The sequence below is a fragment of the Crotalus tigris genome, unplaced genomic scaffold (genome assembly GCF_016545835.1).
Source record: "Crotalus tigris isolate CLP2741 ecotype Arizona unplaced genomic scaffold, ASM1654583v1 scf7180000017683.1919423, whole genome shotgun sequence".
Lineage (NCBI taxonomy): Eukaryota > Metazoa > Chordata > Lepidosauria > Squamata > Viperidae > Crotalus > Crotalus tigris.
In genome coordinates, this window is record NW_024096563.1 from 347,905 (window position 1) to 370,749 (window position 22,845).

A 22,845-nucleotide genomic window follows, 5' to 3' on the forward strand; every position below is an offset into this window, starting at 1 on the left:
GCAGCACTAGAACTCACCGTCTCCTGGTGATTGACCCCGGTCACCCACCTGCCTTTGCAAGCCTAAAGGGGAATTAGAACTCGCCATCTGCTGCTTAGTGATCTGCTTAAAGTCAGCTGCCTTTCATGCCTAAATCAGGACTAGAACTCACCGTCTCCTGGTGATTGGCCCCTGGTCACCCAGCCAGCTTTGCACGCCTAAAGGGGAACTAGAACTCGCCATCTGCTGCTTAGTGATCTGCTTAAAGTCACCTAGTTGCCTTTCATGCCTAAAGCCAGGACTAGAACTCACCATCGCCTGGTGACTGACCCCTGGTCACCCACCTGCCTTTGCAAGCCTAAAGGGGAACTAGAACTCGCCATCTGCTGCTTAGTGATCTGCTTAAAGTCACCTAGCTGCCTTTCATGCCTAAAGCAGGACTAGAACTCACCGTCTCCTGGTGATTGGCCCCTGGTCACCCAGCCAGCTTTGCACGCCTAAAGGGGAACTAGAACTCGCCATCTGTTTAGTGATCTGCTTAAAGTCACCCAGCCGCCTTTGCACGCCTAAAGCGGGACTAGAACTCTCCGTCCGCTTAGTGATCTGCTTCAAGTCACCCACAACCCCGCCGTCCTGCCGAAAGTGGAACTAGAACTCACCGCCTGCCTCTCCTTCTAACCGGGTGCCTTCCCTCTCCTGGCCCAAAGCGGCTCAAACCCGGCGCCGGGGGCTCCCTGTCCGTCTCTACCCCGGAGCAAGACCCCCACCCCGGTCCTTCCCTCCCCCCCCGAACCGGGGAAGCCCGCAGAAGCGGCGGTGCAGCGGCGACTTCCAGCCGGGGGTTGCGCGCGGGGCGGCTGCGCTTCTCGGCGCCCGGCTGGCTCGGCTCTGCCCAGCAGGAAGCGGAGCGGGAGGAGCCTCGTCCGCCGCCTCCTCCTCCTCCTTCTCCTCCTGCGGGGGATTCGGAGAGGCCAGCCCGGCCCGGCCGCCTGGCTTCTGCCGGCGCTGCGCGGGGATGGCCGGGGCCGGCTGGGCGCCTCCGCAGCTGGAAGACTTCCTGCTGACCGAGCGGCTGGGCAGCGGCACCTACGCCACCGTCTTCAAAGCCTACCGGAAGGTAACGCGGGGCCGGGCCGAAGCAGCCCGGAGCCGCCTCTCGCTGGGACTTGGGGGGCTCCGAAGTGGAGCCTCCCCAGCGCCGGGAAGTCTACCTGGAAGATGCTCAGCCGCGCGCCGCTCCTGGCGCTGGCTGGGTTGGAGGGCGCGCTCGCGCGCGCAAAGGGAAGGAAGCCAACCGGACAGGAGTTGGTGGGTGGGTGGGATGATTGAGACCCCCCCCAAACCTCCTTCCCTCTGGGGTTTCCCAAAGGTTGTGGTCTTGGGGTGGGGTGGGGGTCTCTTCCCTTTTGGAAAAATTAGGATGGACCCCCTTCCCCGCCCCCAAAAGAGAGTGTTCTGGGGTGCATGGATGATCTGTGGATAGGGTTGGAAATGAAAGTGGAAGCATCCCTGGAATGGTGCAGGATGACCAAATGAAAGCAAGGAAAGGCTGCTGCATTTTTCATGAAAGGCCCCCCCCCCAAAAAAAACCCTATTATTTTGTTAGCACTTTAAAAATAAGGAGGAGCAAAGGGGCATCTATTGATTAAATTTATTTATTTATTCAATTTTTATTCCAACCCATCTTCCCTACAAGCACCCAGAGTTTAAAAAAAAATATTAAGCTAAAAAATATAAAATATCCAAGGTTAACAACGTATTTTAGAAAGCTAAAAAATATAAAATACCCTAGGTTTAAAAAGACCATTTAAAAAAGCTAAAAAATATAAAATACCCTAGCTTAAAAAAAATCATTTTAAAAAACTTAAAAATATAAAATAACTAATGTTAAAAAAATATTTGAAAAGCTTAAAAATATAAAATATCCAAAGTTAAAAAAATAAATTAAAAAAAACTAAAAATATAAAATACCCAGGGTTAAAAAAAAACATTTTAAAAGCTAAAAAATATAAAATACCCAAGGTTAATTTTTTTTTTAAAAAAAGCTAAAGATATAAAATAACCAAGGTTAAAAAAATGTTTAAAAAGCTAAAAATATATAAAATAGTCAAGGTTAAAAAAAACATTCTAAAAAGCTAAAAAAACATAAAATATCCAAGGTTAAAAAAAAATTAAAAGCTAAAAAATATAAAATACCCAAGGTTATATATATATATATATATTTATATATAATGCTAAAAAAATATAAAATACCCAAGGTTTAAAAAAGCATTTTAAAAAGCTAAAAAAATATAAAATAAGAACCTTACTAGAAAATTCCAAACTCTTTTCTTTTCTGCCTTGTTAGAAGAATTCCCGGGAAGTGGTGGCCATCAAATGCGTGAGTAAGAAGAATCTCAACAAGGCCTCTGTCGAAAACCTGCTGACCGAAATTGAAATCCTCAAAAACATCCGGCACCCCCACATTGTGGAGTTAAAGGACTTCCAGGTGCAAATCAGAAGGGGGGGGGGCTTTGAGCTGAGATTGAGTGCAGTTAGAAGTGTGAGGACTAGTCGTAAGTTTCTTTTTTCAGTGCCGTTGTAACTACTAACTGCAGGCATTTCTTTGACCAAGCTAATTAGAGCAGGGCTTTTCAACCTTTTCACCCATTGTACCACTTTTAGGATATGGCAATATCCGAGGACCACCAGTCACCTAGCAAGGGGTCAAAAACTTGATGAACAAAAAAAAAAAAAGGAAAAAAGTGATAAAATACAGGTAGTCCTCGACTTACAACAGTTCGCTTAGTGACTGTTGGAAGTTACAATGGCACTGAAAAAGTGCCCCCCAAGCCACAACTGAGCAAGACCCCTGCCTGCCCGCCCGGCCATGCTCTTCCTCCTGTCCGAGGTTTTCATTGTTATGAGCATTTCTGTTGAGGATTGGCAGCAGGGGATGGGGTGTGGGGGTGTTTGGTTTTTATTCCCCCCGTCTGCTGGGTGGTTGCAGCAGGTTTTGGTCACTTCACATGACGCTGGGACACTCTGACCGTCATAAATATGAATCAGTTGCCAAGCATCTGAATGTACATCACAAGACCCTGGAGAGGCTGCAACATTCCAGCTGATCGCCGCTTCTTCTGGGCTCAGCAGAAGCACCAGGATCAGTGCTGCTTTCCAGCTGATTGGTGCTTCTTCAGGGCTCAGCAGAAGCACCAGGATCAGCGCCGAGCTCCAGGTGGAGCGTGGTGCTGATCCTGGCGCTTCCGCTGAGCCCTGACAGCCCCGAAGAAGCGCTGATCTTGGTGCTTCTGCTGAGCCCTGACAGCTCTGCAGCTCCAGCCATCTCTTGCTCAGGCTTGTGCGGTGCTGCCACCGGTTCAGCTCATTCCCCTCCCCCGCTACCACTTTTTATTTATTTATTTCCCCCCCCCCCACTTTTCTAGGATGGTCACGTACCACCTGCCAGGTGCCAATGTACCACAGGTGGTACCCGACCACTGGTTGAAAAGCCCTGATTTAGAGCATCACCTCCTAAGACTGACAGGTGCAATGCTCAGCAATTAACTCCCACAGGGACTAGGTATCACCCAAATTGCCTCCATAAAGACTAGAAACTTGGGGGTGGGGGAAGAGGTTGGCTCAGTGGGAATGGGAAAATAGATGTGCTTTTGGTAAACTCGATCTCTCTCTTTTAGTGGGACAAGGAATACATATACTTAATCATGGAATATTGTCCTGGAGGTGATCTGTCCCGTTTCATCCGTAGCCGGAGGATTCTTCCTGAAAAGGTGGCTTGTATATTTCTACAACAACTGGGTGAGGAATACGGAGAGAAACCTGTGGACTTCAACTCCCAGAATTCCCCATGGCTGGGTGGGGAATTCTGGGAGTTGAAGTCCACCCCTCTGAAAGTTGCTGAAGTTGAGAAACACTGCCTTAGGCATCTAGTCCTCAAGAATATGGACTGTTACGGAGTACATTTTCTTTCTTTTTTGTTCCAAGCAGCTTGTGCCTTGAAATTCCTTCATGATAAGAATATCTGCCATCTGGACCTCAAACCTCAGAATATTCTGCTGACTTCCTTGGAGAAATCTCATCTCAAGCTGGCAGGTAAGGAAGGGAAGGACCGAAACATCGGGCTAAGGCTGCGCTCAATTTCTTATGAACATCCCTTAAAGTGGATTTTGGTGGGTCAATATTGGAAGAAAGACTCTCTGCCTTCTTTAGAAGGATGGGTATTTAAGGTTTCTAATCTAGCAGAAATGGCTAAAATTTCTGCTTATTTAAAGGACCATTCACAAGAGAGAGATGTTATTGTATGGAGAAGCTGGGTAGAATATGTTGAGAAGAAATATGGAACTACAAAGTTTCATTTATTTTATGAGTAATGGATTTGTTTATAAAATTATGATGTTAAAGTTTGAAGAGAGTTAAGGGTTAGTATGACTTTGGTTATTGTATAATTAGTAAACTTAAATAGACTATGTTTAATATGTTTGTATAACCCTCTACTTGGCTCTGGGAAGTGGGGGGGAGGGGGGAGGGGGGTGGGGGGAGCATGGGTTGGAGGTTAAATAGCTCAGATAAGTGGAAATAGTTTTATTGTATATAATATTGATGTTTTAATTTGGAGAGAGGAATTGCTCGGGCATTTCCCCTGGACCGCATCCGGAGTGAGAAGATAGGAGGAAGGGGAGAAGTAAGTAGGAAGGTGGAGGAGAAGGAGGAGAGGGGGAGAGTGCGGAAGAAGAGGGAAAGAGGGAAGTGAGAGAAGAGGTTAGAGGGGGGATGCAGTTTGGGGGGAAATGGGCGAGCAATACCGAAAGTTATGTCTATAAATTTATTTTACTCTTTATCTGAAGTATTTTTTATGAATGTAATGTAAAATTGAAAATAAAAAATTTTTTACAAAAAAAAAAACAACATCCCTTAAAGTGGATTTTGCTCACAAGTAACAAAATCGGTAGGGTTTTACCGTGTCGGTCGTAAATGCAAGGAGCAGCCATAAAGCACTTTTCCGACCGTCCCCAAATGATGGGTAAATGAATGATCATACCTTGAGGTCCACACGTATATCGTGATATCCCCGGGGATGCCGGGATGAATCCTGCTTTGAAGACTTTTAATCAATGCTCCCTCTTTCTCCCTAGATTTTGGATTTGCACAGCACATGTCCCCCAGGGATGAGAAGCACGTGCTGAGAGGTTCGCCTCTTTATATGGCGCCAGAAATGGTGTGCAATCGGCAATACGATGCCCGGGTAGACCTGTGGTCAGTGGGCGTGATCCTCTACGGTAAGATAAGATGATAAGAGGAGAGGATGATAGGAGAGGACAGGATAGGATAGGATAGGATAGGTTGGGATGGGAAGAGAGGAGAAGAGAGGAGAGGATAGATAAGATGATAAGAGATAAGATGAGATAGATGGTAAGATAAGAGATGACAAGATAAGAGGAGATGAGAGGATAGGATAGATAAAATGATAAGGTAAGATAGATAAGATGGGAGGGGGTGAGGAGAGATAAGACGATAAGATAATAGATAAGATAAGATAAGATAGATGATGAGATGAAAGGGTAGATAAGATGATAAGATAACCTGTCTTGTTACTTTGTTCTGTGAGCACACTGGCGCACGTTAAAAATGAAGCATACTGTATATATATTAATAAGTCCATTAATCAGTGGAATGACTTGCCACCAGAAGTTGTGGATGTAGGAATTGGGTACGTCTAGTTTAACAAAGAGAAGGACGAGGGGGGACATGATAGCAGTGTTCCAGTATCTCAGGGGCTGCCCCAGAGAAAAGGGAGTCAAGCTATTCTCCAAAGCGCCAAAGGACAAGAAGCAATGGATGGAAACTAATCAAGGTGAGAAGCAACCTAGAACTAAGGAGAAACTTCCTGACAGAACAATTAACCAGTGGAACAACCTGCCTCCAGAAGCAGTAAATGCTCCAACACTGGAAGTTTTTAAGAAGAGACTGGACCGCCATTTGTCTGAAATGGTATAGGGTTTCCTGCCTGGGCAGGGGGTCGGACTAGAAGACCTCCAAGGTCCCTTCCAACTCTTGTTATTTGTTAAATTCGTCTTCAGTGGCAGGGGAGTGTTATGAATGCAGTCTTCCCACCATAGTCCACATTTCATAATGGAATTGCAAGCTTAGGTCACAAAAACCAGCTAAAGAGTGTGGAATGGTGAGCTTTTTGGCACTGTCTGAACTTGGTGGTTTTCTTGCAGATGTTTCATTACCAAACTAGGCGACGTTATCAGTTCTAGAAGGGAGTGGGGCTTGCAGAGTGGAGGAAAAGGGATTTGAAAGCAGTGATTGTGGCTTTGTTCCCTGCAGCTTCCGCAGGATTCTTTCAGACGACTCCACAAGACCTCCGATCCTTAACCAGGATACCTTTCTCTCTCTCCCCCCCCCCCCTTTAGAGGCTCTCTTTGGCCGACTGCCTTTCGCCTCCAAATCGTTTGCTGAGCTGGAGGAGAAGATCCGGAGCAACCAGCCTGTTGAGGTAAGGCCGCAGGTGGGGATGACTTTTGTTGGTTGTAATTGTGAGTTTTACCGCAGGGGTTTGCAAGCTGCTTTTAATTCCCACCCCTTCCTCCCTGCATTTTTTCTGAGAAGGGATCCACAGGTTCTCCCAGATTCTCAAAGGGACCCAAAGCACAACTTTCCATCCCCACCGCTTCATGGAACATCTCATCAGCTTCGCAACCCATTGAGTGACCGAAAATCTTCCTGGTTAGACGTGGGGGTCCCTTTAAGCCTTCACCCTGATTCTTCCATCTTTCCTTCCCAGCTTCCCAGCCGCCCCCGACTCTCCCCGGAGTGCCGGGATCTCCTGCAGCGTCTTCTGCAAAGGGACCCCCAGCAGCGGATCTCCTTCCAGGCCTTCTTTGCACACCCGTTTGTGGACATGGAGCACATGGCCAGCGCGGAAAGTCTGGGGAAAGCAGTGAGTGGGGGCAAAGGGCCATGTATGGGGGTGTATGTGTTTGTGTGTGTAAGAATGAAGGGAAGGGAAGGGAAGGGAAGGGAAAAAGAGGGAGGGAGGGAGGGAGGGAGGGAGGGAGGAAGGAAGGAAGGAAGGAAGGAAGGAAGGAAGGAGGGAAGGAGGGAAGGAATGGAAAAGGGGAGGGAAGGAAGGAAAGAAAAGAGAAAAGGAAGGAAGGAAGGAAGGAAGGAAGGAAGGAAGGAAGGAAGGAAAAAAAGGAAGGAAAGAAAAGAGAAAGGGAAGGAAGGGGGAGGGAAGGAAGGAAGAAAGGAAAAGGAGGGAGGAAAAGAAAGGAAAAAAGGGAAGGAAGGAAGCAAAAGGGATGGAAGGAAGGAAAGAAGGAAAGAAAAGAAAAAGGGAAGGAAGGAAAGAAGGAAAGAAAAGAGAGGGAAGGGAAGGAAAGGGGAGGGAAGTAAGGAAGAAAGGAAAAGGAGAGGGAGGGAAAGAAAGAAGGAAAAAAGGGAAGGAAGGAAGCAAAAGGGACGGACAGAAGGAAGGAAAGAAGAGAGAAAGGGAAGGGAAAGAAGGAAAGAAAAGAGGAAGGGAAGGAAGGAAGGAAGGAAGGAAGGAAGGAAGGAAGGAAGGGGAGAGGTGTAGTTCAGCATTGGCAGATGACTTACTGTTACAGCAGAATCTAGATGGGTCTCTATTTACTAGCCTCCCCTAGGTAGATCAGACCAGGAAATCCACTCCATAGGAAAGCTAAAACTACTTTTGTTGAGAGTGGCTCTGATCACAGACTCTTGCAAGTCTGATTACAAATCCATAAGTATAAAAATCAATTCTTCCTTTTCCTCACAGTTCAGTGGATTTCGGAGGTCTGTCTCTGAGCCACCTCCAGAGGTTATCTGGCTGGGACATTCTGGGAGTTGAAGTCCACAGATCTTAAAAGCTGCCAAGGTTGGACACCCCTGTTTTAGAGGATGGACTCCCTTGGCCCACAATCTCTTCTCTAACGTTGCTTCTTTACAGACCAAGCTTGTCACGGAGGCGGTCAAGAAGGACCAAGAAGGTGACATGACCACCGCCCTTTCGCTCTACTCCAAAGCTCTGGAGTACTTTGTCCCTGCCTTACGTTGTGAGTAGCCCAGTTGCTCTTTGCTTTCCCTTCTTTCCTCTAGATTAGAACAAGTCAACCCACTCGGAGTAAAAACAAAGTGCTCCGGAGGGCAGGACAAGAAATAACGGGTGGAAGCTTATGAAAAAAAAAAACATCCATCCTAGAACTAAGGAGAAATTTCCTGACAATGAGAACAATTAATCAGTGGAACAGCTTGCCTCCAGAAGTTGTGGGTGCTCCATCACCGGAGGGTTTAAAAATGAGATTGGACAACCATTTGACTGGAATGGTCTAGGATTTCCTGCCTGAGCTGGGGGTTGGACTAGAACAGGGCTTTTCAACCAGTGGTACGGGTACCACCTGTGGTACATTGGCACCTGGCAGGCGGTACGCGACCATCCTAGAGAAGTAGCAGGGGAGGGGAATGAGCTGAACCGGTGGCAGCACCGCACAAGCCGGAGCAAGAGATGGCTGGAGCTGCAGGGCTGTCAGGGCTCAGTGGAAGCGCCAGGATCAGCACTTCTTTGGGATGATCAGGGCTCAGCGGAAGCACCAGGATCAGTGCCAGGTTCCAGCTGGAGCTCGACGCTGATCCTGGTGCTTCTGCTGAGCCCAGAAGAAGCACCGATCAGCTGGAATGTTGCAACATCTCTAGGGTCTTGTGATTTACATTCAGATGCTTGCCAACTGATTCATATTTATGACAGTCACAGTGTCCCAGGGTCATGTGAAGTGACCAAAACCTGCTGCAACCACCCAGCAGACGGGTGAAATAAAAACCAAGCATCCCCACCCCACCCCCGCTGCCAATCCTCAACAGAAATGCTCACAACAATGAAAACCTCGGACAGGAGGAAGAGCGCTACTGGGCGGGCAAGCAGGTGTCTTGCTCGGCTGTGGCTTGGGGGGCACTTTTTTCAGTGCCATTGTAAATTCGAACAATCACTAAGTGAACTGTTGTAAGTCGAAGACTACCTGTACTTCATCACTTTTTTCCTTTTGGGGGAGGGTCATCAAGTTTTTGACACCTTGCTAGGTGACTGGTGGTATTCGGATATTGCCATATCCTAAAAGTGGTACATTGGGTGAAAAGGTTGACAAGCCCTGGACTAGAAGACCTTTAACGTCGCTTCCAGCTCTGATTCTATGTCCTATGAAGACCTGAATTTGGGTCTGGAGGAATCAATTTATTTTCACTTGGGACCAGCCTCTTCCCGACTTCGTTCATTTCTTACTGCCCAAACATCTTCTCCCAAGATTTCTTCCGCCTCCGCCTGATTTTCATTTTCCTAGAATCCACTTCTTTGCTTGTTTCTACACCAGCTGGCAAAATCACCTTTAAAAGGGATTTGCAATGCCATCAAAAGGCAGTCCTTGACTTATGAGCTACTGGAAGCGACTTACGACCGAGATTCAGTCCTGCAAGTCACACGCACCCATGGAGGTCACATGACCAGGTGCTTCACAACCAGGCCACATATATGTCCATTTTGCAGCATCCCAGGGTCGTGTGACTGTGTCTTATAACATTTATAATGTGTTTTCCCAAAAAGGGATGTCCGGTTTTCGGCAAACCACCTCCATAGCGAACCCTTGGCTTGCTTAACAACTGCCACACGTCCTTAATGAGCACTGCCAAAACAGGTGGTAAAATCAGATCTTTTGCATGACCGGCCCGTTTTGCGACCGTCACAATTGGCAGGCTCCATTACGGTCACAAATATTCAAATTATGGTAGGCTGCCTTGGCTTTGCCTCTCGGTGTAACACGCAGCCTGCCTTGCTCACTTCTTCATCTCCCTTATTGTCTTCAGATGAACAAGACGCCCAGCGGAAAGAAGCGATCCGATCCAAGGTTAGTCGAACGTCCAGCTTCCAACTGACCCAATGGCTAATTTTTCAGGCACGTTTTTGGGATAGGTGAAAGTGCTCCTTTGCAAGCAGGATTTGGCCAGGATTGCTGCCTTAGGCAAGGAAGATAGGTGGGACCCACCAGCATTTTTTCCCAGTCGGCCTCCTCTTGGGAAACCATGTCTAAAAAGTTAGCCTTGAAAGCGAGCTGAGGAATAGGGTCAGCAAAATAAATTGTTCTGCTAGGCAAACTCCTAATAAATATAAGCTAGTTTGCTATACTGATGATAGGCATGCCAATATTCGGTTTTTGGGAAAGGCGTATCCTGTCTTACTGATAAAGGAGCCCCAGTTGTCCAAAAATACCCCCGCAAACACATTTATTCAGGCAAAGTTGTCGGAATTAAATCCAGCTGGGAATAACTTGGAGCAACAGTTTTCCCTAATTCCTCTTCAGCTTTTAGCAATGCCAAAATCCAGGTTTCTCAACCTTGGCAACTTTTAAGACAGGTGGACTTCAACTCCCAGAATTCCCCAGCCAGCCAGCCAAGCTGGGGCTGGGACTGAGAGGGACCTTGGAGGTCTTATAGTCCAGGGGGGTCTCCAACCTTGGTCCCTTTCAAACAGGTGGACTTCAATTCCCACAACTCCTCCTGGCTGGCTGGAGAGTGCTGGGAGTTGAAGTCCACCTATCTCAGTGATGGCGAACCTTTTAGAGACCGAGTGCCCAAACTGCAACCCAAAACCCACCTATTTATTGATGGGTGCCAGATGGGCGTGGCCCACTGGGTAGACGCAGCTATGGTGGTCATGGCAGATTGGGTGGGTGTAGCCAAGGTGTTGCTCGTGGGGGGTGGGCAGGGTTGGGGGAGATCCAGGGGGTCTCTGGCAGGTGGGGCGATGGGCAGGAGGCTCATCCTGCGAGGTGAGGTGAGGCAGGGTGGGGGTGCTATTGTCATGGGGCAAGGCAAGGGCCGGGGCGGCTACTGCCTGACACCATCGGCCCCCACACACAGAGGCCAGCGAGCACATGGGGGCCGACGGTGTCCATCAGCAGCCACAGCCTGCCGGCCCCTCGACTGGCACACTCTGGGGCTCCACAGTCTGCCACCAGCAGTTCAAAGCAGCAGCCTCTGAGCTGGATGGCCAGCTGACAGCTGAGGAGGCGATGCAGTGGGGCGTGCCCAGGAAAAGGAGAGCATGCGAGGCCAGGAGGGATGGGACGGGATGGGAGGGAAACCAGCCATGCCTGGATGCATCGGGCCATGTGGGACCTCAGCGAGTTAGCAGGCGGCTGGTTGAAGAGGGACAGTTGCCATCTCCAGGACAGTTGCCATCTCTGAGTGCCGCCTCTGGCACGCGTGCCCTAGGTTCGCCACCACTGACGCCTCCTCAGTTAAGAAACATAGGACTCCGCTGCAGTTTACCAATGTATAAATCTCAGAAGCAGCCTATTTATTACCAGTATTTTACCTCAAGAGCCCTTTGGCTGTGCTGAGTCCCAATTTATTTCTTTACTTCAAGAAGCAAAATGGGCCCCACTTATTTGCAAGGCGCCTACTTTGGTGCAAAGCATGAAAAGCTCTCTTTTCTTTTTTGAAAATATTCTGCTTCTGCTTCCTCGTCAGTGTCAGATGTTTCGTGTTTCTGTCCTGTTTCTTTCTTGCCCAGGTGAGCGATTACATCTCACGTGCGGAGCAGCTCAAGGTGCTGGTAGCATCAGACAACAAAGCCCTTTTGGAAAAAGGCTGCCCTGGACGGGACATTCTAAAAGGTGAATTACTACGGGAGAGAAGCTGAAGAAGGGAGCACCATCTGTCCTTTGCTTGAAATAGTGTCTTGTTGATAAGGCATAAGTTAGGGTCGCCAACCTTGGCCACTTTAAGACTTGTGGACTTTTAACTCCCAGAATCCCCCAGCCAGCCATGAGGAATTCTGGGAGTTGAAGTCCACCTGTCTTAAAGTGGCCCCAGGTTGGACTAGAAGACCTCCAAGGTCCAGCACCATGATTTGATGATAAACAAGGATCGGCTGCAAAACGACGCGGGGGGGGCAATCCTGCAGGAGTGTCATGAGCCACCAGAGGGCGCTGCTCCACAGCCTCCCTTTCTCCAAAACACAGATATTTTCCCCCTGAGCTGTATTTACTATTTTAGGACAGAACTGGCAAAAGGAAGAGCATGTTGTGTTTGCCTACATTGCTGTAGATTTCCAAGACAGGCAGTCAGTTTCGGGGGGAGGGGGGTGTTGTGGTTGCCCAAGAAACACAATGTACAATCAAGTGTTGCTTGTTTAACAATCGCCTTGTTTTAGCAATAGAAAGTCTGGCCCTAGCTACAGTGATAAGTTGACAATTACCTGCATACGAAAACCTGCCCCTCTGTCAACTGTCTGACTAGCACAGCGGCTCCCAACCTTTTCTATACCCCGACCCCTAGAATGCTTCTGATATATTCTCGTACCCCTTACAAAAGATTGAAATAATGACAACGCATTATACACATATAGACTATAATTTTGAATAGCCAAGTTTTCACACCTCCTAGAATATCGTCTCGCACCCCTCAATTGGGAACCGCTGGACTAGCGAAACCCCAAAAAGGAATCTTCAAGGCTTTTGAATGCCATAAAATATAAGATGATGATGATGATGAAGTTGGAAGGGACCTTGGAGGTCCTCTAGTCCAACCCCCTGCTCAGGCAGGAAACCCTATACCAGTGACGGTAGGTTTGCCACCACAGCCCTATACCATTTCGGACAAATGGTTGTCCAGTCTCTTCTTAAAAACTTCCAGTGTTGGAGCATTCACCGCTTCTGGAGGCAGGTGGTTCCACTGGTTAATTGTTCTCACTGTCAGGAAGTTTCCCCTTAGTTCTAGGTTGCTTCTCTCCTTGATCAGTTTCTATCTGTTGCTTCTTGTCCTGCCTTCAGCCGCTTTCGAGAATAGCTTGACTGCCTCTTCTTTGGGGCAGCCCCTGAGATACTGGAAGACTGCTATCACGTCCCCCCTCGTCCTTCTCTTCATTAAACTAGACATACCCAATTCCACCAACCGTTCCTTATATGTTTTAGCTTTGTTGAATACACATCTCAGAACTGAAGAAGCAAAACCAGCTCTGGTTTTCCCTGGTGTTAAATTTCCCGTGTTAATTTCCTAGTCAAATGGGTGTCCAATCTCATCTTTAAACCCTTACCCGCGCCCACCGGGGGTTCACATTGTCCATTCATGGAACTTCGTTTTGTTATGGGAAGGGTCCCCTACTCTTGCGTTAGTGACCTTGGCATTCTTGCAGGCTCTCACTCTCCCTGAACGACTTCTTGGGATCCCCCTTTGGTATCCCATTTCCTTCCCCCCCCTCCACGCTGTTTCTATGGCAAGCTGATTAGCGTAGAACAGTGGTTCTCAACCTTTTTAATGCCACGACCCCCAACCGGTCGTAAGTCTAGGACTACTCAACTGGTGCAGCATTGTTTGCAGACTGGGACTTTTGACGGGCTCAGCAGGGCAGAGACAGCCTGGACAATTCCTATTGGCTTTTGAAAGCCAATAGAATTAGACTCTATTCAAGAGAGTCTATTCTATTGGCTTTCAAAAGCCAATAGAATAAAAGGGAGTAGCACAGCTAGGGAAAAGGGGGAAAAAATGGCAGACTGCATTGTTTGGCGACCCCCGTGAAATGGTTGTTCGACCCCAAATGGGGTCCCGACCCACAGGTTGAGAACCACTGGTGTAGAAGTTAGCAGGCATCCTAGCAATTCAACCTTGACACCCTAGGAACTTTATCTTAGCTGCAAACCTTTTTTTTCCTCTCTTGTTCCAGAGATGTCCAAGAACAAACCTCGGCTTTATGCTGCTCTTCAGGTCGCATCTGCTGCTGTGGCGAAGGTCAGCTGCTGGGGGGGGGGGAAACAGAGAGGGTTGCCTTGGTTGAACCGGGGAGCACGCAGGGACTCTGCAGTCCCAAACAAGCAGGGTGGGTGACTTCTGGGAGATTCTGAAAGGCTGCGGGAGATTGAACAGGATGACACAGCTGGAAGGGACCTTGGAGGTCTTCTAGTCCAACCCTCCTGAAGCAGGAAACCTGATCTCATTTCACAGAAGTGGCCGTCCAGTCTCTTCTTAAAAACCTCCACCCACAGAGCCCCCACAACCTCTGGAGGTGAGCCCTCCCATTGATTCATTGTTTTCACTGTCCGGAAGTTTCTCCTTCCTTCTGGTTTCCGTCTGTTAACTTCTTGTCCTGCCTTCGGGTGTTTTGGAGAATAATCCTAACCCTTCAGCTCCTTGAAGGGTCCAAAAAGGCAAAATAAGGACCAAATATTGTAAGGGCTCCAAAGGGTGTGCTAAACCAGGGCTTTTCAACCAGTGGTACGGGTACCACTTGTGGTACATTGGCACCTGGCAGGTGGTACGCGACCATCCTAGAAAAGGTGTAGCACAAGAAGGGAATGAGCTGAACCGGTGGCAGCACCGCACAAGCCTGAGCGAGAGATGCTGGAGCTGCAGGGCTGTCAGGGCTCAGTGGAAGCGCCAGGATCAGCGCTTCTTCGGGGCTGTCAGGGCTCAGCGAAAGCACCAGGATCAGCATCAGGCTCCAGCTGGAGCCTGGCGCTGATCCTGGTGCTTCTGCTGAGCCCAGAAGCAGCGCCGATCAGCTGGAATGTTGCAGCGTCTCCAGGGTCTTGTGATTTACATTCAGATGCTTGGCAACTGATTCATATTTATGACGGTCAGTGTCCCAGGGTCATGTGAAGTGACCAAAACCTGCTGCAACCACCCAACAGATGGGGGGAATAAAAACCAAACACACCCCACCCCACCCCCACTGCCAATCCTCAACAGAAATGCTCACAGCAATGAAAACCTCGGACAGGAGGAAGAGCGCGGTCAGGCGGGCAAGCAGGTGTCTTGCTCGGCTGTGGCTTGGGGGGCACTTTTTTCAGTGCCATTGTAACTTTGAACAGTCACTAAGTGAACTGTTGTAAGTCAAGGACTACCTGTACTTCATCACTTTTTTCCTTTTTTTTTTTTTGGATCAAGTTTTTGACCCCTTGCTAAGCGACTGGTGGTACTTGGATGTTGCCATATCCTAAAAGTGGTACAATGGGTGAAAAGGTTGAAAAGCCCTGTGCTAAACCACACTTGGGATAGGAGAGCAGTTCAGTGGGACTTTTTTTTTTTTAACTCTAAATCCTGTCCAGCCCAGTCCATGCAACACACACACACACACACACACACACACACACACACACGAACACACCTACACACAGAGCCTGCTTGCCTTTGCAATCCGCTCGAGTGCCAGTTTGTTCAATTGCATTCAGAAATGAATGGTTGAATCGGCGCTCTCCCCGTGAACTCAGCATTCAGTGCGTGAAGAGATCCAATTTTTTCTGCTTCCTAAAATCGCCTGGCTTTAATTTTATCCCCATATTTTTGCCAGAGGGGGGAACGGGGGGGGGGGAAGAGGTGAGGAAAGAAGGAAGAAAACTTTTTATTTCTCTATACCTTTCTCTGGTATAGGGTCATTTTATGGTTTCTACTTTGATTAAAAGTGGAGCGTGTGTGTGTGTGTTGATTCATATACAGCTGGGAGAGAATATTTGTAGCCCGGTGTTGAAGAAGTCCTTTCATCCAGCAGGGATTCAGCTTGTTACTTCTCGTCCCCAGGAAGAAGAAGGGAAAGAGGACAGTGAAACGCTGGAGCTATATCAGCAGAGCTTGGGCGAATTGCTTCTGATGCTGGCTGGTGAGTGGAAAGCTCGCTGGGTGATGCAGGAGGAGGCTGGAGGACAGGAGAAAAGGGTCAAAGGTGACCAGCTGTCCCTTCTGCTACACACGGGCTTAGCGGTGAGCTCAGACTTAATCTTAGTGCATAGGACTACCATTTCAGACAAATGGCTGTTTGTCTGAAATGATCTAGGGCAGAGGTCCCCAACCCCTGGTCTGTGGACCAGTACCGGGCCACGGCATGCCAGGAACTGGTCCGCAGAAACAAACGAAGCCCCATCCGTGGGATGCAGGCAGCACACAAAACCACGCACCCTCCGGTCTGCGGAAAAAGCTCTCTTCACGGAACCGGTCCCTAGTGCCCAAGAGGTTGGGGACCTCTGGTCTAGGTAGGGAGCAGGGGGTTAGACTAGAAGACCTTCAAGGTCCCTTCCAATTCTGTCATTTTGTTAATTCATCAGCGGAACGTCTGATATAAGGAACGGCTACTGGAATTGGGTATGTCTAGTTTAATGAAGAGAAGGACGAGGGGGGACATGATAGCAGGGTTCCAATATCTCAGGGGCTGCCCCAAAGAAGAGGGAGTCAAGCTATTCTCCAAAGCATCTGAAGGCAGGACAAGGGGAGTAACGGATGGAAACTAATCAAGGAGAGAAGCAACCTAGAACTAAGGAGAAACTTCCTGGCAGTTAGAACAATTAATCAGTGGAACAACCTGCCTCCAGAGGTTGTGAATGCTCCAACACTGGAAGTTTTTAAGAAGAGACTGGACAGCCATTTGTCATATAATATACGTGGGTATATGCATAATTCTGTATTTACTTATTTATTTTTGTCATATTTATGTAGTGTGTATCAGAAGTGGTGATCCTTTGAGAACTGTATGCAACGAAATTTCATTTTAATGTGTGCCGATTAGTGTACATTCAAAGTGACCGTAAAGTTATTATTCTATTCTGAAATGGTCTAGGATTTCATGCCTGAGCTGGAGGTTGGACTAGATCAAGGCTTTTCAACCAGTGGTACGGGTACTACCAATGATACATTGGTACCTGGCAGGTGGTACGCGACCATCGTAGAAAAGGGGTAGCGGGGGAGGAGAATGAGCTGAACCGGTGGGAGCACCGTACAAGCCTAAGCAAGAGATGGCTGCAGCTGCAGGGCTGTCAGGGCTCAGTGGAAGCGCCAGGATCATCATCATCATCATTATTGTTGTTGTTGTTGTTGTTGTTATTTTGGATCATCGCACAGTCAGCCAGATGTTCAGACTGGATTTGGCATTTTGTCTACCTATCGAGTCCTTACCCAGGACCTGGGATAGGCAGATGTGGATGTTTGATGGTATTACAGATATCGTCGCAGGATGGAAGCAGTTCCTAATAAGGCTGCCTTTTGCAATTGAATAATAGCGAATTTGTCAATGCCAATGGTGTTCAAGTGGTGCTCCAGTTTTTTTGGGATTGCACCCAAGGAGCCTATGACTATTGGTACTACCCTTGCTTGCTTTTGCCACAGTCTTTCTATTTCTATTTGTAGGTCTTTGTATTTTGTTATCTTCTCCAGTTCTTTCTCTTCTATTCTGCTGTCTCCAAGCACTGCCACGTCCACTATCCAGACATTTTGTCATTCTTATCAACAATTTTTAAGTCTGCAGGTGCTTGTCTGTTTGAATTCTGAAGTCCCAGAGCAGTTTAATTTTATCATTTTCTATGACTTTCTCTATTTTATGATCCCACCAGTTTTTGCTTACAGGCAAATGATATTTTTTGCAGATCTTCCAATGCACCATTGTTGCTACTTTGTCATGCCGCTGCTTGTAGTCAGTCTGTGCAATCTTCTTGCAACAACTTACCAGGTGGTCTACTGTTTCTTCAGCTTCTTTGCATAGGCGGCACTTAACTGTCTGTTGCTGTCTTCTCAATTTTGACTTTGTATGCATTTGTCCTTAAGGCTTGGTCTTGTGCAGCCAGAATTAGTCCCTCGGTCTCTTTCTTCAATTTTCCTGCTCTTAGCCATTGCCAGGTCTTTTTATTATCTGCCTTCCCAGTTATTTTTTTAATGTACTGGCCATGTAGTGCTTTGTCTTCCCATGCCTCTATTCTGTTCTTCATTTGGTCTTTCTTGTAGGCCAGTTTGGTCTCTCCAGTAGTCAGTAAGCCTTCCTGATATACTAATTTCAGTGCATCTTCATCATTGGTCTTCAGATATTCTTCCAAAGCTATTTTTTCTTCTTCAACCATCTGATGTACTTGTAGCATTCCACGCCCACCTATTTGCCTTGGTAGATAAAGTCTGTCAATGTCACTGCGTGGATGAAGGGTATGATTCATTGTCATTATTTTTCTGGTCTGCCTATCCATTGCTTTTAGTTCTGCTTGAGTCCAGTCCACTATTCCAGCTGTGTACCTTACTATTATTATTATTATTATTATTATTATTATTATTATTATTATTATTATTATTATTATTATTATTATTACTATCTCTTCTTAAAAGCCTCCAGTGATGAAGCACCCACAGCTTCTGAAGGCAACTTCTGTTCCACTGGTTAATTGTCCTCACTGTTAGGAAGTTTCTCCTTAATTCCAGATTTGCTTCTCTCCTTGATAAGATTCCATCCGTTGCTTCCTGTCCTGCCTTTTTAGGGGTTTTGGAGAAGAGGTTGATCCCCCTCCTCTTTGTGGCAGCCCCTTAGTATTTGTATCTTTGGAAGAACTTTGGCCTGCCTCCATACTTTGCAACTAAACGACGCATGGCATCCTCGGTTTAGATTCAGCGTATCGCAAAGCTGGTTATCGTGGTTAGTACACCGTGCTTCATGACTTAGCAGGTGGTGAGGACCCAGCCCGCTGTGGCTTAATCAAACCCCCATGCTTAAAACAAACAAAGGCTTCCTGCAACGTGTGAACTTGAGTAGACATTGCTGAAGTCAAGTCAATTTTTTCAGTGTTGTAACTTTGAACGGTTGCTAAACAAACAGTTATAAGTCTAGAATAGCCTGTAAGTCGTATTTTATCTTTTGAATCCAGATTTCTGCCCAGCCCTATAATATTGCTATAACTGTTGGGCTTATAACCTAACTCACTGCATTATTATTTTTAGTTCTTAAGCAATCAAATATTCTTTTTTTTCTCTTTTTTCCTCCCAAATTCAGCGGAACCTGCGGGAAGAAGACGAGAATTACTACACGCTGAGGTACGTTATGGCGGTCTCCCCGGAATGGAACCTGGGCCCCATAGAACAGGAAGGGCAGTTGCCTCCAAGGGGTCACTTCTGAGTCAGGAGAACCTCACTTCAAGAGCACAAACCTGGCTTTTGCTATGGTTGGTTGAACAGGGGTGCATTAAACGTCTGAATGTGCACCATTAGAATGAAGAAAACCTTGCATGTACCAAAGTTGCTTTTGTCAAAAGGCAAATAGGTTTTCTTGTTTGTTTGTTTTTTCTTTGAAAACATTTTGCTTCTCATCCAAGAAGCTTCTTCGGTTCTAATTAACTGGTGAGGAATGGAAAGATTGGGGGCGATGGATGGAAGCTAATCAAGGAGAGAAGCAACCTAGAACTAAGGAGGAATTTCCCAACAGTGAGAGCAATTAAGCAGTGGAACAGCTGGCCTCCAGAAGTTGTGAGTGTTCTAACACTGGAGGTTTTTAGAAGAGATTGGACAATCATTTGTCTGTAATGGCATAGAGTTTCCTGCCTGAGCAAGGGGTTGGACTAGAAGACCTCCAAGGTCCCTTCCAATTCTGTTATTCTGATTTATATCCTTTCCAGTCAGCAGGTCGTTAGTGCTCTGAGAATTGGTCATTAAAGTGCTAATGACCGCTGATTGCAAAGAATATAAATCCTTCTAGATTATATTCAGAATAAATATGGGACTAAAAAGTTCCATCTAGTTTATGAGTAAATTTTAGAGTATTATTATTATTAATAGCTTATTATAGTAGAATTTTTATTAGTTTTATTATTATTTCTAGTATTAGTATTGTTTAACAATTTGGATACTGTATTTAATAATTAGGATGTTAACTTGTTTATATTATTATGTTTACTTTTAATTTGTTTATATTTATGTTAAAGGGGAGTTAAAGCGCATTATGGATTTGGTTATTTATATAGTTGGTTAATGTTTGTTAGATTATGATTATTATATTTGTAATCCTGTACTCAGCTCTGGGAAGTGGGGGAGGGAGAGGGGGGGTTTAGGGTGGGTGGGCCTTGGGGTGTATATTGTAACTTTTATAAAACGTTTCAATAAAAAAAAAGAATATAAATCCTTCCATTCCCTACCAGTTAGTTAGAACTGAAGAAGCTTCTTAGATGAGAAGCAAAATGTTTTCAGAGTGAAAAACCAAGAAAGTCCAGGTGCCTTTTGGAAAAAGCACCTTTGGGGCAACCATGACCTGGATGATTGATCCCATAGACACCGTGTGTATGTGTGTGTTTAGTAAGGTCTCAAATCACTTCCACGCCAGGCCGATGGGCTTCCCGAGTGCTCCTTGGCCATTGAGAGATGGACAAGGCTGTCTTGATGGACTCAGAGGTTGGTTCCACAAGGTTGTTCTGATGTCCTTGAGGACTGATAAATGGACGACAATTCAAGGATTCTTCCTGCTGCTGTCCCAATTCTCAAAAGGATTTGCACTCCGTTAAAAAAGAAAAATGGCAAAACGTGAGATTACCCGTAATTTCCGGTGTATAAGACGACTTTCTAAAGCCATCTTCTCAAAAGTCAGGGGTCGTCTTATACGCAGGAATATACGGGTAGCTGTTCTCTGAATTTAAAACCAATCTGCCCCCTAGTGGCCAGCCCTATTTTTTCTACAGAAATAAGCACTAACAAGACAAAGCTTTCTAGCAGCAAAGGAGCTCCTATTGTGCTCATCTATAAACAGAAATTCAATATTGTACTGTATTTTCTGGTGTATAAAATGACTTTCTAAAGCCTGAAAATCTTCTCAAAAGTTGGGGGTCGTCTTATACGCCCAGTCGTCTTATACGCCGGAATATACGGTATGTTTGTCTTGGCAGATCCAGACGCTGATGGCCCGAGCAGAGTATCTGAAAGAACAGATCAAGGTAGGAGAAGTTGGGGGGGGGACGGAGGAGGGGGGGGGAGAGAGCTGCCTTCCGTTGACCTGCAAAGTAGGAGACGCCTCAAAACATTTGAGCAGAGGTGATTGTGAGAATAGGCGCGGTGGTATACGGAAGTCTAAGTCTAGGAAGAGTGTGGGAGCTTAAAAATGGGAAGGCCTGAACTCAGCTCCTAAGTAAATTCTCCTGTCTGAGGAATTTCTCCATCATGGTGGAATCCACCCCCCCCCCTTTGAGGTTAAATCCCTTGCCTCAGTTTGCATTCTGGGAAATGGCCCTTGCGCCTCCCTTTGGCTTCTGGATTCACATCCTGGCTCTCTCCCGTGCTTGGCTAAGGGTGCGCGTGTGAACGTTGGTACTCAAATGGGAGGGCAGGACATCGGAGGTTGCTCCGTTGCCTTTGTGGCTTATTTCTGGGGATATCCAGAATTCCGTCTGCTCTGCCAGGAGGAGCTCTCTGTGGGGCTGGCCGAGCTCTCGGGATGGCGCTGAGGACGAGGGGAGGCCCCAGGAGGGCAGACTGTAGCTGCCAGGAGTCTTAGAAAACTCAGGAGAAATGCCCGGATCTCTTTTCCTCGTAGATCAAGGAATCCCAGTGGGAAGCTGAGTCCATTGGAAATGAGGGCCTTTCGGATTCTGTCAGAAACTGTAAGTCTGGTCCCTTCCCTCCCTTCCTTCCTTCCTTCCTTCCTTCCTTCCTTCCTTCCTTCCTTCCTTCCTTCCTTCCTTCCCTCTCTCCCTCCCATCTTTCTTCCTCTCTCACTGTATCCTTTTCTCCTTCCTTCCCCTTTTCTGTTTCTTTCTCTTTCTTTCTGTTCCTCCCTCCTTCCCTTTCTCTCTTTTTCTTTCTTTCTTTCTTTCTTTCTTTCTTTTTTCTTCCTTCCTTCCTTCTTCCTTCCTGTTCTCTCTTTTTTCCTTCCTCACTTTCTTTCTTCCTTCCTTCCTCCCTCCCTCCTTCCCTCCCATCTTTCTCTCTCTCTCACTGTCTCTCTTTCTCCTTCCTTCTCCTTTTCCTTTCTCTTTCTTTTTCCTTTCTGTCCCTCCTTCCCTTTTCCCTCTCTCTCTCTCTTTCTTTCTTTCTTTCTTTCTTTCTTTCTTTCTTTCTTTCTTTCTTTTTCTTTCCTTCCTTCCTTCCTTCCTTCCTTCCTTCCTTCCTTCCTTCCTTCCTTCCTTCCTTCCTTCCTTCCTTCTACCTACCTTCCACTCTACCATACCGTGCCCTACCCTACACTGGATAAGTGTTGATGTAGAGAACCAGGTTGTGTAGTAGTGAAGCCTCCAGGCTAGAAATGGGGAGATCGTGACTTCTAGTCCCGCCTTAAGCACGAAGCCCCTGGGGGTCTTTGGGCCAGTCCCTCTCTCACTGCCTTACAGCGAAGAAGGCAAACCACTTCCAAATAACCTTGCCAAGAAAACGTAGCGACTGAGCCAGGCTGTTGCCAGGAGGGGAAAAAAAAATGATTCCAAGAGATCCATTTTGAGCCAGCTATTTAGAACGTCAGGTTTAAACTCTGCTAAAACTAATTTGAAAATAGCATCGTTGGTTTTGTTTTTAATGATTTCATTTCAGGCTTAATCCAAATGGCTTTTTTTCTCTCTCTCTCTCTCTCTTTTACCTTTTTTTAATGGATTCATTTCAGGCTTAATCTAAATTGCTTTCTTCCCTTTCTCTCCTTTTGCAGCATGTACTTTACAGTGAACCATTGCCAGGAGCCGGCCTTGGGGCTTTCCATACCTCAACCAGCCAGCCGTGGACAATCCGAATTTGCACCCCGTTGTTTTTGTAACTGGGGCTAATTGTTGCTGACGCAGAGCTGGGTCCTGCTGCGGATTCAGACGGGCGGAGCAAACGCTAGGGAATGTGAGGTTTTTGTAGGCTGTCAATCCTGGCCTGGCATGATTTATTTTCCCAGTTGGCAAAACTTGAATTTAAGTGACTAACCTTAGAGGCTATCAGGCATTTAATGGGCATGGAAATAAGCTCAGGGTACTTTTCTTGAAGGTACGTTGTGTGCAGTAGCACACGATCCAGAACGAGGTGTTTACAAGTGGGTGATGCCAGGATGGTTCTCCTGTGTATTATCCTGATTGAGGAAAGATGGAGAATCTTATAGGGAAATTGTCTTCATAAACTATTTTCTAACACCTA

The 22,845-nt window shown here is 46.8% G+C and overlaps 1 protein-coding gene across 2 annotated transcripts; it reads left to right on the forward strand.

The window, feature by feature from the left end:
• Positions 1-895: 895 nt before the first annotated feature.
• ULK3 (unc-51 like kinase 3) lies at positions 896-22,845 on the forward strand. Of its 2 annotated transcripts, XM_039337526.1 has the most exons (16): positions 904-1,096; positions 2,327-2,467; positions 3,657-3,777; positions 3,967-4,071; positions 5,112-5,255; positions 6,396-6,478; positions 6,767-6,922; positions 7,934-8,039; positions 9,835-9,875; positions 11,543-11,645; positions 13,694-13,758; positions 15,544-15,622; positions 18,758-18,798; positions 20,634-20,681; positions 21,278-21,344; positions 22,379-22,845. In XM_039337526.1, the coding sequence occupies exons 1-16, from the start codon at positions 995-997 to the stop codon at positions 22,393-22,395; spliced, it is 1,419 nt and encodes a 472-aa protein (XP_039193460.1). In that variant the 5' UTR covers positions 904-994; the 3' UTR covers positions 22,396-22,845. The 2 variants fall into 2 exon arrangements, with proteins under 2 accessions (XP_039193462.1, XP_039193460.1); XM_039337528.1 differs by lacking the exons at positions 15,544-15,622; positions 18,758-18,798; positions 20,634-20,681; positions 21,278-21,344; positions 22,379-22,845 and adding an exon at positions 13,972-14,252 and having other exon boundaries at positions 896-1,096.

Coding starts and splice junctions, on each gene's coding strand:
- ULK3 (XM_039337526.1), top strand. CDS start 995: ATGGCCGGGGCCGGCTGGGCGCCTCCGCAGCTGGAAGACTTCCTGCTG. Junction 3,778..3,966: donor TATATTTCTACAACAACTGG/GTGAGGAATACG, acceptor TGTTCCAAGCAG/CTTGTGCCTTGAAATTCCTT. Junction 15,623..18,757: donor ATTGCTTCTGATGCTGGCTG/GTGAGTGGAAAG, acceptor TCCCAAATTCAG/CGGAACCTGCGGGAAGAAGA.